The sequence below is a fragment of the Balearica regulorum genome, chromosome 2, assembly GCF_011004875.1.
Source record: "Balearica regulorum gibbericeps isolate bBalReg1 chromosome 2, bBalReg1.pri, whole genome shotgun sequence".
NCBI classification, from domain to species: Eukaryota; Metazoa; Chordata; class Aves; order Gruiformes; family Gruidae; genus Balearica; species Balearica regulorum.
In genome coordinates, this window is record NC_046185.1 from 13,049,765 (window position 1) to 13,069,635 (window position 19,871).

Consider the following 19,871-nt stretch of genomic DNA (forward strand, 5'->3'; position numbering starts at 1 on the left):
GATGTGGAGGATAAGGGATGTAGGTTACCCTCCCAGAGTTTTACCAAAAGCTACTGCCAATTCTTGAGTACATAATATAGTTCTCTCTTTACAGCTGCCTGTGTATGAGATTAAAGTGATAATTTTTGCATTGCCCATGTGCTGACAACACTTTTTCAATTCCTATGCCCCTGTGATTCTACATCACCGACAATGGATTTCTTTCCTTTTTCAATCTATCCTTCCATCATAGATCTGTTCTTACTGTGCCTACTTCAGTCCCAGTCCAAATAAGTAACAAGACAGTCATTGACCAGTGTTAAAAGATGCTCCTGGACGCAGAGGCTAGTAGCAGGTGTCTTTGACGTTTCTTGAAACAGCATGGATATCCTACTTCTTTTAAAGTGCTAAGAATTAATTTATTTCTGGCTTGGTGGGGCTGTGAAGTGCTACAGCTGAACAGTCATATATTGCAGAATAACCTCCTGTTCTGCAAAACTTTCAAATTAATCTTCAGTATGATTTTAGAGGATTATCTTCACAACAGACATATATCTTTTGAAAGCCAGAAGAGCAGATGCTGCCTTCAGCTTTTCTATAGATATCAAATTTAAACTGAGCATTTTATGAAATAGCTGGTACAGTAATTGTGTCCAAGTTCAGACAGCAATCATTGCAGGGTGATTTGATTTTCACTCGGGATAGCCTGTATCCTGCCAGGCCAAATAAACTCCTTCCTTGTCTGGTCCTGAACTAGTCATGAGAGAGAGAAAAAAATAATATCACCTTAAACAATTATTTGTAGAGCATGAAGTTATTGCCCGAGCCAAATTCCAGGGAGCTTCCAAAGGCTACAAGCAGGACACAGGGCTACTGCCACTCAGTGTCGGGTGACCCATTGGCTGATCGTGGGGGTAGCAATGGCCAGTCACAAGTGCTCATGCTTCATGCTGATGCTGCCAAAAACCTTTAAACTGGACTGGAAATTGGTCTGCGCTGGTGCTGCAGCAATTCAGTTTCTTTTTGCTGCCAGAAAATCCAAACTTGTAAAAAGAAAGTGTGCACCTGGCCCAGGCTTTCCACAAAATCACCCTTTCATTCAAAGTTAGCTGTATCTTTCAGATGAGAGGGCCTGCAAGTTTCCCAGACAAACATCATCTCTCTCCATTTGCATCATAGCCATCAATATAACATCATTCATCAACATTCCTCCTTTACTTTACTGAAGTTGGAGAGAAGCTGTTCAAACAAAGGCTGTCTGAAATGACTAGAGCACTACTAGTGCCTAAAATAAACATCTTTATGTCTCAATATTTGCTTCCCATTAATGTCCCTGAGAACACCCTGCCTCCACAGGGTGCAACTCAAAGGAGTTTGCTGTTCTGGGGTGTGAGTCACACTTTGTCAACAAGAGGCACATTTGGTTGAAGAAAGCACTTCTGATTACTGCAGAATTTCTCAAGGTGTTCAGAAGCAGCCAAGCTCCAGCAATTGCCACAAGCATTGTTAGTATCAGAGATAGAAATGGCTGGTTGAAAATAGCTGTCTGTGTAGTCAGGCAAGGAGACTGTCTCCAAATAAAAATTTGCAATGAACCGCTTGTGAAAAATCAGGTCTGCAACACTTATGCTTCAAATTTCATCCATATTTTACTAGGACTATTTAATAAAGAAGAAAAGCAAACAGACATGAAATAAGATACAGATTATTATATGAAGAAATATTGTTGGAGGAATTATTAATATGCTCCCTTCTGTATAAACATACAGAGAAATAATCTTCTATTCATAGAATCACAGAAGCATAGATTGGTTTGGGTTGGAAGGGACGTTTGAAAATCATCTAGACCAACCCTCCTGCTAAGGGCAGGGACATCTTTCACTAGGTGGGGTTGTCCAAAGCCCCATCCAACCTGACCTTGTCCACTTCCAATGATGGCACATCCACAGCTTCACTAGGCAACCTGTTCCAGTGTCTTAGCACCCTTATGGTAAAAAATTTCTTCCTTAGGTCCAATTTAAAGCTACCTTCTTTCAGCTTAAAACCGTTGCCCCTTGTCCTTTCTCTGTATTTCTTATAAGAGCCCTGTATATGTTGAAAGGCCACAATAAGGTCTCCCCAGAGCCTTTCTTCCTCCAGGCTGAACAACCCCAAATCTCTCAGCCTGTCTTCATAGGAGAGGTGCTCCAGCCTTCTGATGATCTTCGTGACCCTCCTCTGGATTCGCTCCAACAGCTCCATGTTCTTCTTGTACTGGGGCCCCCAGAACTGGACACAGTGATGGCAGTGGACTCTAGGTGGGGTCTCATGAGAGCAGAGTAGTGGGGGAGCATCACCTTTCTCGACCTGCTGGCCATGCTTCTTTTGATGTAGCCCAGGATACAATTGGCTTTCTGGGCTGCAAGCGTGCATTACTGGTTCATATCTAATTTCTCATCCACCAGTATCCCTAAGTCTTTCTCCGTAGGACTCTTCTCAATCCATTCATTCCCCAGTCTGTACTGATGTTGGGGATTGCCCCAAGCCAGGTACAGGCAACTTGGCCTTGTTGAACTTCCTGAGGTTCACATGGGCCCCCTCCTCCAGCCTGTCGAGGTCCCTCTGGATGGCATCCCTTCCCTCCAGCGAATCAGCTGCACCACTCAGCTTGGTGTCTTCTACAAACTTGCTGAGGGTATTCATATTACTGAATGAGGAAAGCAATACATCACTGAAGTAATTTTCCATACCTGCTATTTCAAAAACATTTCTTCCCTGGCACAACTGATTCACTTTTCCTTGTGCCGCAGTCCCTAACAGAGCTGCCGAGCTGTAGTGAATAGGACTATTGCCCCAAACTTGAAATAAAAGTCACTTACTATGTTCACCATTGCTGGGGTGGAGGAAGGGAGGGTCCCACTGCATACTAGCAGGCAGGACCTCCCCTAGCAGACTGGTGGAGACAGACAGGCTCTTCCAGGCAGCATTTAACAGCAAAGGCTTATCTGGTATTATGTGAATTGTTTTCAGGAGCAATACTTGCCTCAATGACAACAAGCAGCCTGGATCCTATATAATACTTAAAATTAATCAGAATAATCCCACTCAGCCTCCTATTGCCTTTCTACTGCGATAAGCCCTTTTCAGAAGACAATTCCTTTTGTTTATGTTAAAGGTATTCCTCAGTAATGCAGCAGAAATATCTATCTGATAATAACTAGAAATACTTTCTTCTGAGGATTTCAGAGAGCTTTGCAAGGGCAAGCATGGACTCATTTTTAAAGATGGCAAAATCAAGGAACAGAGAAGTTAATGGTCCTACAGAGGCTAGGCTGTAATTCATAGCTTGTAGTTCCTATTTGCTTGTCCAAAAGGCAGGATTATTTAGGACATAGTTAAAGCATGTGAAAAAAAGGTAAGAAGTGAAAGCTGATTTTGACTTTAGAAAGGATTACTTATTTTTGTCACAAACCTTGCATTATAGCAAGTGTCTTTTATATCTTCTATAATTCACTGCCACCGACAAATCCCCAGTGCAAATGAACATTAGCTGGAACGATGTGAGACACTCTCAGAGAGGCAACACAGCCATTTGCTCCCGGTGGAGAGACCATCCTGCAATGTCTCTGTCTTGGAGGAAGCCACAATGCACAGCAAACTTTTGGACCCTTTGCCTTCAGCAGGGACACACCAAATCCTGGTAGTTTTCCATCTGTGGGGTCCATTGTAAGGGATGTGCCTTTTTTTTTGGGCACTTCTACCACGGCAGCATTTCTGAAGGTGATGGTTAAAACCATCGTTTCAGAGTTAGCCAAAGCCCCGAGCTACAGCTTGGAAGAGGCACAGCCGATGAGAACGGGGTTTAGACACAATTGAGTTGCCTTGTATCAGTACAGATCATTAACTGCAGGAAATGACAAGCAATTTCACTTAACATTAATGTCTGTTGTTGCAGGCTAAATTCAATCAAATTATCTCCTATTTTCTAAGAGTACAAAAGCCCAAAGTTACTGCCGATCAGGCACAGCATGCACATCTCACCCTCAGTCTGCACATGCAGGTTGGATAATGGCTCCTCAAGGCTTTTTGCATGGCTCCAGCCTGCACAGCCAGAAACACCAAATTTTAAGATATCCGTTGTCACAGAAAAGATTGTGCTCTTCAGTAATTTTATAAAACACACAGAAAATCCACCTCATCTCCTCAGGAGACAGTAAGAGTAAAGAGCTAGCAGGAAAAATACACTTTGCTTCAATTCTGCTATTTGCAAAGGTGCAGCTTAAAAAAAAAAAGAGAAAAACAGTCCAGGAAACAAGACTTTCAGGGTGACTTTCACATGAAAATAAAGTAGGAAATATGGATCCACATGGAAAAAGAAATTTAGGCCAGATGCTTAGTTTGTGTTAACGAGTACAGTCCCTCTGACAGTTTCCCCACTTACACCAGCTGGATCCAGCTCAGCCACCTGGCCAGCACTTTCATCAGAAAGCATGAGAGGATAAAGACATAAATACCCCATAAAGTCACAATAAGGGGTTTATTTGAGTGTGATCTGTTGCCACACATCTAGATGCCAGTGACAGATTGATCTCACCTAACTTCAGACATCTAGAGGTAGGCTGCTACATCCCAGCCAGTGATGCCAGGTAATCCGTATCAAGTAGATGTCAGAAATGCACCCAAATGAATTGGCACCAGAAGTGTCCATTTCTCCCCATCAACTGGGAAGGCAGTCTAGACACTTGCGACATCTACATTTGTTCAGATTAATCCCACCCCCATGTGGCAAGCCTGAGCAAGAGGGTGTAAAAACCACAAAAAAGGATATATTAGACTTTCTTAATGAGACAGATTTCAAGTACGGAGAGATTGTGTTGAGTGTTTTGAGGCAAACAAAAATATGGTTTTATAAAATTTGGGGGATTTCACTTGAGAAACCCAAATATAAGAGTTTTCCTGCCCTTGCACTGACCTCCACATGGAGCACAGCCCATCTTTTTATGAATGTGATCAGTTTAGCTCTAACTCAGGGCTCTACACAAGTAACCTGATATCAGCATTTCTCTGGGTCGGTGAAGAGGAGACAGCAGTTCGAGTTTTTGCCCACTCATGGCTGGAGTCAGCAAATCTCCCCACTCCGAAGTGAGATTGTCCATCACCCTGTGCTGGTGGAGGAGTAAGTGACACTGCAAAGCCTGTCTGTGCCACCAGCACTTTGGTCCTCAAATGCGACCTGGTGGTACCTCTTTGAAGCCCTGTCGGATCATCACAGGTATCATTTGAGGATAAATGGGGCTGAGTTGTGTTCTGTGAGTCGCAAGCTTTCTGCAAGAATGGAGATGCCTACAGGTTTGGTCCTGACTGAACATAGTTATTTGATGGGCTTGTAATAAAGAGTTTAAGGCAGAAGTAAACACTGATGCAAGCAAAGTAAAATATAACAGAAAGGGACAATGGGGAAAAGTTGCATCAGAACCAATTCAGCAAAACTTCCCTGAGGTGTGCACAGCACGTGCATTGCAGGCAGGACCCAAGGCCGGTGTTACACACAGGAGTCAATGCATGTTTTCCAAGTCCCATCCAAAGACCTCACCATCAGTCACCTTTTCTATTCATGTAGTTCATTTTAGTCAGGTGAAGTTATTCAGTGGTACCATTACCAGCTTTAGGAGCAAGACCTGAATGCCAGCCTCCCAGCGCTTTTACAGTAACTCTGTAAACAACAACAAAATGGCAATAAAATGAAAAAAATTAGCAATAGAGAAGGACAAGGAGTCATGAAGAAGAGGAATCACTTGATTCAAAGAGCAGCAGTTTTACCATTGGCAGGGGACGTCCCAGTGCTTCACTGCCACTGCGTGTGCAGCAAGTTGCTGGTTGTCACAGCAGATCACAGATGATTTCCTACATTACCCAGGGCAAAGGGGAGTGGAGGAGATCCCTTTCTCCCAGGGAAGCTTTCTCCATCCTCAGAGAGTGAATCCAGGACCTTGCTGCCCTGGATGTCTCAGGTCACCTGCTGGAGGCACAGGCTTGCTCTCCAGTGCCTGTACATCACCCTGACCCATGAAAACGCCAGGAAAAAGGATTCAAAGCACGTAATGAGGAAAGAGAAAGAAGGCTGCATTTTATGCATCCTTGAGGCAAAAAGTCTTCTGGAGGTACTTGCTCAAAATACTTCAGAGTACCATTGATTTGTTTGTTTCTCAGTGGAGAGCACTTTCTGGACCGTATAAACCACCACACTTTGTCTAGGTGCAAAACCACAGTGGGAGATTTCCCACTGTGTTTACAGGCTTAACACCAGGAGCTACTTCTACACAGACAGGTTATACAACCCTCAAGGTGGATTTTGCCTTTCCCAGCAAGCAAAACTTGTGTCCATAGCTCATGGCTTGCTATGAATTAAGGGCGTCTTGAGCAATGGCCCAATACTCAGAGCTCTAAATCTGAACTCTCCAGTTTTTCATGTGCCAGAGAGTTTTACACACAGGACCTGGAGATGTGCTGGCTTGAGCCAAACTGCAGCCACTTACCCATCCAAACCCCATGCTTGGACACAGCCAGCCAAGTCAGGAGAGGTCAACCTATGACATTGAGTGATGAAGCCCCAAGATGCCAAATGCCATCATGATCCAGCGCCCCAGAGCCTCAGCAGATGTTCATTTTGTGCTCACACGCAAGGACTAGATTGTGCTATTAAGCAAAGGGTTGACAAAAGTAAAATGCTCCCCAGGGACCTCATGAGGGGATTCTCCCCCTGCCTTTCTCTCCGCAGTGGTGCAGATGATAATCCATAGCCTGGGGCAGAAAAATGAGGGATCACAATTCCCTGAGTGCTTACAGAGAAACCCAAAGCCTCCTCCAAAGCAGTGACAGTGTCAGCATAGTCAGATGCTTCTTGCAGACACCCAAAAGTTGCCAAGGGGAGGCTCAGCTCCTTCCTTGTTGCATGTGGTGTGGTTTTTCTGACAAACTCTCCATGCCTGCCTCAGCCCAAAGCTGCCTTGCGATGCGAGTTTCCTTCCAGTGCTGTGACACAACACAGCTGTATGCCACCAGCCTCAAAGGATTCAGACTACAGGGTGGCAAAAAAATATACACAAGTGGGAACAACTGTGCTTTGTTTTCAATTGTAAAATGATTTTTGATCTCATTTACAATAATTGTACATTATTTTTTTTTAAAACCCAGTCATTTACACCTTAATAAAGAGCTGAAGTCACATCATTTATTCTTAGTGGATCAAATCCTGCTGTCAAGTGTGCTGATGTAAACTCTGAAACAATTACTTATTTCTCTAGAGCTATCCTAGAACTGCATCTGAGATAAAATCAGAATCAATAAGCAGAATGTCAGCTCTGATACTATGCATATTTCCCTACTACCCATAGAAACTAGGTTCACTTCTGAAGTTACTGTAGCAGTACACAAGAAAACAAGACATGAACTGAATGATATATTAAATATTTCAGCATTCTCAGACTAAAACTCTATTGATGTCAGAAAGAGCAATCTAAGCAAAAGAAATTGGTATTAATATTTTTAGATTGTTTTCATGTCGTTGTGCTGTTTCACATTTTCCTTCGAATGATTCAAATTCCCAAGTGCTTTAGCACTGCTTGTTTACAACCCTTTGCGCTGTTGTGACAGTGGTTTCTTAAAAATCAACTACATCAACGGAAATGAGATGTAACTAATCCATGAAAAACAAATCATTACCACTTTCCAAAGCTAATAAACTGTTTAGAATCAATTTTAAAAGCCCCGAGCCTGGGAACTCTCTGGTGCAGAGACTAATCCAACAGCCCAGGCGTCTGACAGAGAAGATATCTGCTGTCTGCAGGATCAGACCCACAGAAAGTCAATGACTTGGGCTCCAAAACCGTGTAGCGCTCTCAGCAGAACAAACCCATTTCAGCAGAAGGACTAGAAAAATTGATCTAAATCTTACCAGAGCTAATGTTAGATTAATGTTAGGTAAATTTTCTTAGACTGTTACAATGAAAGAAGCAAACTAATGAAACAAAATACAGCTTTCTCTTCACACACAAAACCTTGTGCACTTGACCTAGAATTTAAGGCAGGCACAAATTAAAATTTGTCACTTTGTTAAATTTATTTAACTGTTGCCATTCATTTACTATTTATATAAATTAATTTATGGTAATTTCTCAGGCAAATCTTCTAAACACTTTGGCCAAGCTTTGATTTCAGTTCCTCATCTCTGAGTCCATAAATCTCTAGAAAATCCATGAAAAAGTTCTGGGTTTGGTCTACTCTACTCAACTCAAAATTTGTCTGCTGGTACCACATTGAGCTCTACTGTAAAAGAAGGTAGAAACAAGAAAATACACTGTAAGCAGAACATCCTAATTAAATAATCTTACTGTAAACATAAATACAGAAACATACAAATAAACATGGTTATATACATATATATATATACACTGATAGACACAAACACCCATACATTCCTCTGTTCTCTTTCAGCAAAAAGCCAGTATCCTTTCTTTATGAAAAACAAGCACTTCACAAATTAGAGCTAATCCTCAGCTCATGAATAGGATTGATTTCAGGAAAATAAGATTATTTCCAGCTGCTGTACCTAAGCACTAAAGACTTGTGTCAAATTTTGCTCTTAGATGCATCCTATCAAAATCAAAAGAAGTTCTCACTGGGTAAAGTCAAGCATGCATGCTTCTACCTAAAAAACATGTTTCTACATACTTCTTCAAGGCAGGATCACAAAACTACAGGGAGAGGTAACAGTTATATTAGACTAATTGATGTGGTCATAGGAACCACTCTGATACATTCAAGCCCCAAAGCCCCGGGCCAGGGCACTTGGGGTGATTTTGTTCTCCTACTTGCACTGCTGGGTTTATCCACACCAAATATGAACCAGAGTAATTGCAAAGATGCTACACTTCTAAAAAACTGTGGACAGGAATAAAAAACCCTAAAGACACAACATTCATCTCCTCCCATTTGGAGTTCAGGGGAATTAATGCTCTTTCCTTAAAGACTTTTAAAATATAAACCTGTACCGGTACAAAACTTGCTGACATGAATGAAACCCTCACCAAGTACCTTAATTCTAAGTCTTTAAGTATTCCTGAACCTCACTTTTCTCACTGCAGAATGTCTTACATTTTCACTGCCAAAAATAAATGGAAAAACAGAAGAGACATCACCTTGGCTTTTTGTCCTCCATCTCCTATGCTTTCCTATTGTCCGGTGTCGAAATGGCCTTCAGCAACTCATCCAGCACCTGACAGACACACCACTCTTCTTCCTTTGGCTGCCATAGGGATTCTGCCTGCGTTTATGATTAACCCACCAAGATATCCGCCACAGTAGGGTGAGGCTGTTTAAACACTTAATTATATTCATGATTTCTGATCTAGATAAGGTTTCCCAAAGCGCTGAAGTGTTCAAGTGCAGTTAGCTGCTTAGTGACGCCTTGCTCAACTCTGTGGTTTTGGCTCATGGTGCTCCTTTACAAAGACATTTTCTCTTCCTCCTGCCATGAGTGGGTTCTCCCCACTGCTGCGGTCAGGTGGAACCAGTTATGACTCAGTCAGCATTTTGGCTCATAAACCAGCTCCAGAAACACAATAGTCTGATGTTCTGGGGTGCGAAGATGCCAAAATGGGGTATACATCTCCTTTCACAGGGCTTCATGCAGCACAGGCACAGACCCTCTCTCCAGACTTGCCAGTCCAGACTACTCTCTCCAGTGTACAAATATCCCAGCGAGATCAATGGGAGTTTGGCCAAGGTATTAGAGACTGGTGGAGTGGGTAGGCACAAGACAAAGCTCTGGAGTTTATTCCCTCCGGGGTTCAGAGATATTGCTCCCTATATGTTCTGCGTATACGAAAAAACATTTTCATGATGAGGACAGTCCAGCATTAGAACAAGCTGCTCAGTGCAGTTGTACAGTCTCTGTCCTTGCAGATTTTCAATACCTTCGTGGACAAAGCCCTAAGCGACCTGGTCTGCGCTCATGGCTGACCCTGCTTAGAGCAGGAGGTTGGACTAGAGACTGCCCGAGGGCCCTTCCAGCCTCATTTCTCCTGTGATCCTATCCTAGGATCCTATATCCTGTCACTGGTAATGGTGTGTGCAGGTATATCAGGATTTACAGCATGAGTTGAGGATGAAATCTGCTCCCTGTAGCAATGCTGATGTTACTGTGACCACACAAGTCGCACATCCTCTCTGAACTACATTTTATGCAGCTGCAATATGGGGATGATTCCTGTTCTTTATTTCCCTCTGGCATTTGCAAGCATAGTATAAAATTTTCAAATTATTCATACAGCAAATTATGATCTACAGTGTCACAGCGATACAGCAAATGCAGCATTTCCAATAGTCCTTGGAGCAATACAAATGTAAATTTTGCGATAAAGCACAGGCATATTTTAGGCAACATCTTGCTTAACCTAATTAAAATAACTGAACATCAATCTGCTGACCAAATACAGACGGTATTAAATAGCTGATCATTTCATCTCTCATATAAAAAATACATATATGCTTCACTGTGCTACACAGTTCTGCAAAAGTGAACCTGCTTCATGGATTAAAAAATGCCATTCACACAAGAGGATAAATGAGCTGCTGCAATTAATATAATTAGCACAAAAAGAGGAGACCTGGCTCACTGTGCAGTACATTGCATATGCAGTCATTTTGCTAGTCAGTTCAGAAGCTTTGCAATTCATGTTCAAGTGTTGCTGAACAGTTGTGTTGAGGAGCACGGGGAAGAAAAGAAAAGCCTGATCTCTTGGCAAGAGGAATGTCTTACATCACGAGCATTAATTCAGGTCTCTCCAAACAGAAACTGTTCTCCATCTTGGTTAAAACCAGGTTGTGTCAGAGGGATACAATAAAGGACATCAACATCTGTTAGGATTTTTTTTATTTTACTTTTTAGGGTTTATGGCTGGTTTAGCACTTGGCTAGTCAGCACAGATTTTCTAGGTGCTAAGGAAAAGAGACGGGGACACGTTTGTACCATCTAGTTTAGACATTTGTCATTGGTTTCACACAGTAATCTGAGCCAATTTAACAGCTCACTGCTGCTACGAAGTGATGGGGGCATCACTCCCTCTTACCAATCCCCTCTCCTGCCGTCAGCCGTGTTCCTGACACCTACTGCAGCAACACTGCTCTGAGCCAGTTTAATCAGTAATCCACCAGAAACAAGTGGACAATTTGGAGCTATCTTGCAGGAGGAACCAGGGAGTCTGGAGCCAGGAGGAAAGGAGGGAGAGCCTTTGTGCAGTGAGGAGCAGGAGGTAGGACAGGAGGGAAGAGGGAGCCATCAGTTTGGCTCTGATGCTGATGAAACCACAATCCAAAGTACTTGCTCTAGACTCACAGGTTCTCTGTGAGGCCTGTGAAGGTACCAGGAGAGCTGTTTCTTCCTTCCTTTACCCAAAGATAAGTTTATCCTGACAAAGTAGTTCTAGCAGCTGTCTGAGGTAGGACTAGGTATGTCTCGGTGGGTGCTCATCAGGACAACAACTGGTGACAGAAGAGGACCCAGGTTGAGAAATAAGGATGCAAAGGGAGCAATTCTGCCTCAACAGGGGCAATCAGTGCCATCTATGATGGTTAAGGACATCCCACTTGGTCTCTCTTCACTGCTCCAGAACTGTGTGGGTGTCCTATGGATCCTGTGCTACACCTGCCAGCCCTGTGGGTGGCTGAGCTCCGCGGCATCTCTAACGGCACTAGACGCCTGTGTTTATACAGTTCTCATTTTGCATGTGATAGAGCAGGTTAGGGGATTGAGTGTGACATGTTAATTTTCCATAGATAATGCTGCAGGGCTCAGTTCTGAAAACTGATTCAAATACAACAAAAGATGGAAACTTGATGGTTTTTTGAAAGTCATTCCAAGCTATTTTTAGTCAGTCCAGCTCCCGCATTCAAGGGACTTTGCCTTTCACAGTGCTGGGCTCTTTCACTTCGTAATTATTTGGGGCATTTTTCTGGAGCACAGTTAGCTCAATGGATATTATAGCCACCACTAAGCATTACATTACACAGCTGATGTAGTTTCCTTCACATTTAGGACACTGAACCATCTTAAGGAGGAAGAATCATCTCTAATGGTGCCAGACCTCCATCAGGGTCCAGCTGCCCATGATTCACCACTCCAGGGTGCTTCTAGTGCCTCACTGCCCTGCAGGGACTAGAAAAGGGATTTATGAGAGTGTGACATTAATCTCAGCCTAGGTATTTTTATTTCTCTAATTCCCTAGAAGAAGCCAGTCTTCTGGCTCTGTGGGAGACCACTGAAGGTTCTGCTGCACAGGTGACCCAAGGGAGTTAATCTGAATTAACTTTTAAAGTGGACAAATTCAACTGCATTAATCTCTGTGTAGAGACACATGCTCAGAATTACTGTGTCAGTAATTTGACTTGGTTTGCTTAAGTTTGGAAGCGAAATAAATGAAAGTGAAATGATGGGCACTTCAATGCCCTGGAGGAGGTCACCCAGGAGTTCAAGGAGGTCTGCCTGAGCTGTTTGAACACCCCGGGGGCAGAGGAGGCTGCAAAATACTAACTGTGAGCTGAAAAGCAGTGACTGCGGTGATGGTCTGTTGTCTGCAGGGATGAAAGGAAGAGGGAAAGTGTGTCGATACCAGGCTTTCACTCTGCCAATATCTTAGGGTTAATACATACTCAAAGAAACAACAGGTCTTTTTATAGTATAAATATACTATATACCATACTATATAGTATAAATAGACTTTTATAGCATAAATAGTCAATAATGATTGACTCTATTGGAAATCCACAGTGGGGGTCTTGCTGCCTTCTGACAGTGGGATTTAGTTTGGTATCAACTGACGCTAATAACTCAAGAACAACACATGAACATTTTTTTCAAAACAGCTACTTGATGATTAAAAATAGAAAGTGTTGTGTGTTTCTATAGGGGGAAAAAAAAAGGCAGAAGCAGGTCTGTCTGAACCCGCCTCCAGCGATGCTATGCTGATCGTAGAGAACTCTGGCTGAGGGATTACGTGAGCCCAGGCACTTTCCTGCTTCCCGGGCAGGTGACTTCTAGAAACTGCTGTGACTCATAAGTGTTTGCTCACTAACATTTCCTGAACCCCTGGCAAGGTTGAGTTGATTAGACAGTTTAGATGAGAGTAGCAAAAAGGTGTGGCTAGCTTTCATTGTGTGGTTATCATTATTAGTTTGAACAGTGCCATTATGCTTGCAAGGGAGGGTTTGAGTCATGTAATGTAGATCGTTGAAATGCTGAGGAGAAGTATGGTCCAGGTAAAGCACATTGCTGGACAAAAATGGGAAAAGAGGCAATAAGAAAAAGGTCTCCACCCAGGCAGATGCAAAAGCTGGCGGAGGTTCCCGTAGACTTCAGAAGGAAAGGGGAAAGACAGACAAAGGGAGCAGTTTATTGTGAAAATTTACTTGGGGATTTCATTACAGGGATATTTTATTTATGCAGTGGTCATGTCTAAGAGTCCCTTTTGTGGATAAAGCATCCATCATTGTTCATTTTGTGGCAAGAAGTATTATGCCACTCTGTACACTCGGTTTTAATATTCTGTGCAGTCTAATATCCTGGGTGATCCTCCCAAAAGAAGACAGTAGAAACTGGCAGGGGACAGAGGAGGGTGACTGAGGTGACCTAGGGCACGGAACAGTTTCCAGACAAGTTACAGCTACAAAAATTAGGACACTGATGCTTGGAAAAAACAAATGGGTGGCTTACATTAGGGCTCTGAATTAATTAGTGGAATGGCAACAATGAGCAAGAAACACTTGTTCACAGTTTCTTGCTGTAGAAGCATTTTGCATAAAATACAAAACTACAATGTTGAACATATGAAGCAGTTCACCTGTTGCTACTTAGTGCAGGACCACGTAGTGATGATGTACCAGAACAAATTCAGGGCAAAACTATTCCACTCAGAGCACAGAAAACAAAGTTCTCAAATAGAGTAGGTTTTTAAAGCAAGGGGGTTTAAATTCACAATTAATAGATCATCGTCTTTGGCTTCTCTAGCAGTTCAGACTTCTAAAAGTCATTGGGTTTTCATGAATAAATTCAGTCCTGAAAAGATGGTTATTGATGTTAAAGGATTGGAATAGACATCATGCACAGCTACTATAAAAACATTTACCAGGCATTGAAATGGAAGAATAATTCTCATGTAAATTAAGTACAACCTGCCATAAAAATTTGATGGCCCTTTTCTCTCTGCTTTTAAACAGAAAACCCCCGAGGCACACAGATAACATCTGATGCTGCCTAACCGAGCCCGGTATGGAGTCTGGAGCATACCAGTGAGGCAGCAGCCCATCTCTGCCCTGCCACAGCCTGGGCAAAGCACAAGCCTGGGCCACGCTCTCCAGGAAAAGCTTGGGCTAGAAGTTTTTCAGGCATGAGGTCTCCTGGAGGTTCAAGCCTTCCAGGGAAAGGGAGGTAAGGATGCAGCCCTGTTTCTTTTCTCTGAATTAGTTAGTAGAGACAGCAGCAGTTATGACAAGAGGAATATCTGCTGGGAAATGATGGCAGGGCACACTCCAGAGAAACCCTGTTGTCATGGTTTAACCTGGAAGGAAACTAAAACAACCACACAGACATTCGCTAACTATCCCCCTGCCCAGTGGGATGGGGGAGAGAATCAAAAAGAAAAAGGTAAAACTTGTGGGTTGAGATAAAAACAGTTTCATAGGATAGAAGATAATAGTAATATACAAAATAATTGATGCACAGCACAACTGCTTACCGCCCACTGACCGATGCTCAGCTAGCTCCTGAGCCGCATGCCTCCCGATCAACTCCCCCAGTTATATACTGAGCATCATGTGGTATGGTATGGAATATCCCTTTGGTCAGTTGGGGTCAGCTGTCCTGGCTGTGTCCCCTCCCAGCTTCTTGGGCACCCCCCACCTTCTTGCTGGCAGGCCAGTAGGAGAAGCTGAAAAGTCCTTGACTGCTTGGCCACAACTAAAACATCAGTGTGTTACCAACCTTATTCTCATCCTAAATCCAAAACACAGTGCTATACCAGCTGCCAGGAAGAAAATTTAACTCTGTCCCAGCTGAAACCAGGACACCTGCTAAGAGGGTCGAGCTCCCCAAGAGTTGGATTTTCTTGGTCTGTAGCAGCTGAATTGGAAGGGGAGAGAAGGAAGACCAAAGCACTTCACCCCAGCATCTCTAGCAACCACAGCTCCCCAGCGCCACCTGCTCCACAGCTTGCCTAAACCTGATGCCTAAATCTTGCCTAAACCAAACATTTTTTACTTTTACACTGCCTTTTAGTGCAATTGGTTGACCTGGAATTCTTGTGCTAGAAGAGGCAGTGAACATGATGTCCAACCCCTTCCCAGGCCACTCTGGACCTCTGCCATGCCCTCCCTCATCTCTTTTTCTCTTAAGAAGAAAAAAAAAAAAAATCACAAAACTCTTGTTCTCAGCTGTTTCCTATCCTTTGGATTCTCAAAGCCATTCTCTCTGAATGCTCCCTGCTCCCCCGTAGCCTTTCTGAGGGGAAAACCTTCAGCTTCCACCACTACAAGGGTTTTAGGAGGCGCCACCTCCTTTTGCTAGCACCAGCACAGCATGACCACAAGGGAAGATATCTCCATTTCCAAATGCACAGCAAAGAGAGATGCAGGTACCAGTTATACAACTGCAGGATGTGAGTCTCAGACCATGTGGAAGACAATCATGGTCAGAGAGACCACCACCTCTACGGCCCTACTCCCCAGCATCCTTGGCAGCACTTGTCCCAAGCCCCACAGCATCCACACGGCCACCAGGACACTTGGTTCCTCCATCCACAGGCAGCTATGTGTGAGAGCCAGTGATGTACCTGCGTACACCGTGGCACCTTACACATCTCAGCAGCACGAAACCCTCTCGTCCACCGCAGGAAACTCTGAGCACCATGTTCCAGCACCAGTTACAACAAGGCCAAGGAGAAGGGCTGTACCACTGTGAAATCTATGGGCTGGAGCACGTGGGACTGCTCGGCAAAGTCTGCTCCCAGTGATTGCAGTGGGACCGTGGGTGCTCAGCACCTTGCAGACCCAGATGCTGAGCACCCACAGACATGGGTGCTATGTAGTCATGATGCTACTTTGGGCACATTTCTGACTCCCTGACGTGACAGCCTTCAATGCTCTGGGGTTTTTGCCCCCTTACTTGCTGTGCTTAAGCACCAGGAAACAAACGTGGAAAAGATCTGTTATGTCTGTAGCCCATGCTGTAATTCCTACAACACCGGTATCTTCTCTCTCTCAAACCCACCTATTAAATGATTGCCTTTACAGCAGGAATATTTGTAATTGTGCTGAAAGCACACACAGTATTAGTCTCCAGAATACTGTGATTTTTGCAGGCACAGAAGCTCTCTTTCATTTTACTTCACTTATGTCATCAGCTTACCTCCATCTTAAATCAATCCTTTTCCCCTCTTACCCACAAGCCTAACAAAAAAGGTGCAAAATGAAGACAGCCACGCACAGGCCAACTCTAACAGAAAAGGAGGAACTTGAACCTGCTGCCAAATTTCCTATTTTTCTTCCGCTGATTTCTCTCCTCTTTCCTCTGAGAAGGCAGTTCTGTTGCAGGTCACAGAGTTTGCTAGGTTATGATCCACATAATGTGGATGACAGAGGTGAGATTCATCTCTCCTAGCTCCAGATGCCTGCAGACTAAATGTTCACATGTGAGTTAGTTGTCTAGACCTTCTTGGTCAATGGAGGTAAAGAAGCATTTTGAGAGCTTGGCTGACCTTACGCACTTCTAGTGAGCTCACACAGATGTAGACATATACCAGGGGAACCCACTGAGCTCTCCCAGCAGGTTCAGGTTTAACACTTGCAGCCATGGCCCAGTAAAAAAAGTGGAATAAAAGACCCAATAGTCCTTCCCAGTCTTGTGGTAGTAAGATTATACTTAATAGCACAACAAGAAGATATATCTAACAACTAACACCATGAAGGGAGTAGCTCTTGTTCACATACTCCCATCAAGCTCAAAACATCAGACCACCATAGCCTTGCTATAAATGCAGTGTCCCCGTACCATATTGGCTGACACCACCCAACAGATCTGCAATGTTTGATTCTGGCATCAAGCAGAAAGGACATCATGAAAATATGCACCAGAGTGACCTGCCCTGCAGTGTGATCACTGACACTTTATCCATCCACTCCACAGGCAAAGTTTCAACCACATCCTTTGCCTGGTTTTACTTAAAATCAAATGTAGCTTACAAAGGCTTGTACCTGAATCCCCCACTGCTGTTACATGAGCACTTCTCAATGGTCTGAGAGATGTCTCTGCTTCACATGCATCCCTTTCTCACTTTTCCTTACATTATGGAGACACTGGAATTTACTTGGCCATATTTCTCCCATGTGAATCAAATAAATTTCTTTTCCTCACTTGCATTCTTACAGCTTCACATGCAGATCAGACATAGGTATTTTGGTTTTCCTCTGTGATAACAATCTGTATAAACTATTCAAACAGTTGTGTCTGCACAACTGCAGTTAAAAACATGATAAAGTCAGATTGCTTTCTTCTTCAGCTGTGTTGCATTAGAAAAGGGAAAGAATTTCTTTTTGGCAGCTGCACTTCTTGGTATCCCATATAGATATGCTCTGTTGGTTTATTTAATACACAAGTTTATTCTTTTAAATTGAATCTGAAATAATTTTTAAGCTCATGTGTCAGCAGATGCCTATTTTCCTTTTTTTACTTCAACACAAACAAGTTTATACAGAATTTCCTCAGCAGTGTCCATAATACAATCCCACCTCTAGGCAAGCTTCCAAGCCTCAGCTGCTTGGTCATATGCATGAGGGAGTGTTTTGTGCTTTAAAACCTCACTTAAAATTGCCTACAGTAATCTTTCATTCTCCTCGCCAAAATTCATCTTATTACCATCCTCTGATGCCCCTGAACGTACTTTTGTACAAACATGTTGCTTTAAGGTTAACATTGCCCATAGATTTATTTGTATACCTTCTCCCCTTTTGCATGATCAGGTAGTTATTGTATCTATAGCACTACATGCTTCTTCATTTGTTTAAACCTTAATTCATAGTATGCACTTGAAAAGGCAGATGGCTATACCTTTGAAATGCTTTTGATTTTGGTGTGAGTTGAGCTGAGCCCCTGATTATGCATGATGATTTTCCTCCTTTTTCCTAATTTCTGCATTAAGCAGACTATTTTCTTCTATAAGCACTTGTGAAACGATCGCTACTCCTTGTTAAGTTGGATCACCAGTAAGTCTGATTTTTCCCAGCCTCGTCTTTGCTTCCCTGTGTGTATGGTTATGCAGAATACTTAATGTCAGAGCCTTGCACAGCTCCCCCGTTACTGTTCCAGCCTCGGCATCGTGAGCATTGCTTGGAGTGTGCATTTTTATCAACTTATGGACAGCTGCCCACAAATTTCCATAACAGACATGGGGCTTCTAAGCACATCCACTGCTAATGGATTTGGAATTGCTCTGTGTATTTCATCTGCACTGCTTCACCTTCATAATACCTGTGGGATAATTTTTAAAATAGTTTTTATAGTATCTCCTTATTTAATTTTCTTCTGCGACGTTTCAAACCAGAATGAGACCAGAATGGTGATGTCTTCATATGGCTCTGCTTCAAAGCTGCATGCAGGTCTTAAACAGGAGATTACAGCAGTAATAGGTAGCAGTCTCTCTTCCTGATGCCTTAACATCGTTGCAGACCAGCTCCAAAAACCAAAACACAGCAGAGGGCCAGATGCAGACAGCCTGTCTTCAGCCTTCAGCATAGCTACTCCATACAGTCCCTAAAACGCCCAGTCCCCCAGACACTGTAATTCAGAGCCCCAGAAATAACTCCCAATTCAACTGGTTCAGGAATGAATTTTTAACCAAAAAAGCTTTCCAAATAATTACACCAACTTTGGAGGATGGAAAACATCTTCAACAATAGCCACACTGGCACTTCTGAACATCTGATAACAGCCTTGATCTAAGCATCCTTCAGCTTTCATCAGTTCTTACAAACTAATCAGTCAGTACCAGCTCAATTCAGTTAAAAAAAGTGATGGACAAATGTCACATCTTCTGATATCAAAGCAGCAAGTTGGAATGGATTTTTTCTAGTGTGCCGGGCATAAGGTCATTAGTTTGGCAGGATCAACGCTAGAAATTTTTCACAAGTATTTCCATGACCAAGTTTATCTTGATTTTATCATTATTTTATCATTAGAAGTTTTGCAAGGGATCATAGTCTTCTGTTGTTTTGCTGTGTTCTTTTAAATAGCCTGAGCTGTTGGAATAACATCACCTGAGAATGTCAGCCTTTTCTTAAATACTGCCCTCCATTTCTAGCATGCTTTGGCTGCAGAGAAAAACCCATCCACATGTGCAGCAAAACCACTTACAGGCTGAGAAATCAAGGAATAGCTCCAAGTCTTACCTGTTGGGGCACTCCACCCCTGGGTGGTTTGCAGTTTTTAATGTTCCCACACATCATGCAAATTGGTCCCAAGCAACCAGAGAATTTGACACAATCGTTGCAAATTATTCAGGCATAGCGTGGAGAAGGGGAAGGAGGTGTAATAAAAACTTCCATCTACAGTTCTGCTAATAGGACTCAGTTTTTCTCCTTGCAATGGCTATTTTTCAGTGCTTGGCTTCCTTTTGATTGTCATCCCTTTGAGATCGATATGTGGTGCAGCTTTTATAGCAGATATCAAATGGTAGGCCAGGTACAAATATAAAATCGGACTATAACATGGAATTTCTGCCAAGTAGGCTGGTGTGTCAACACCTCTATACACTGTGTGTTCAGACCAGCTTGAGTCAATACCAAACACGCAGTTAAATTTGAGGAAGTAT

The 19,871-nt window shown here is 43.0% G+C and overlaps 1 protein-coding gene across 2 annotated transcripts in view; it reads right to left on the reverse strand.

Annotated features, from left to right (window-relative positions):
* The window catches only part of FER1L6 (fer-1 like family member 6), a 101,233-nt gene extending 91,955 nt beyond the window's left edge, over positions 1-9,278 (reverse strand). The window contains exon 1 of one of the 2 annotated variants that reach the window (XM_075743379.1): positions 9,156-9,278. In XM_075743379.1, coding sequence (XP_075599494.1) covers positions 9,156-9,175 — 20 coding nt within the window. In that variant the 5' untranslated portion in view covers positions 9,176-9,278. The remainder of the gene's footprint in view (positions 1-9,155) is intronic. The other variant, XM_075743380.1, reaches the window with a different exon arrangement.
* Positions 9,279-19,871: the final 10,593 nt, after the last annotated feature.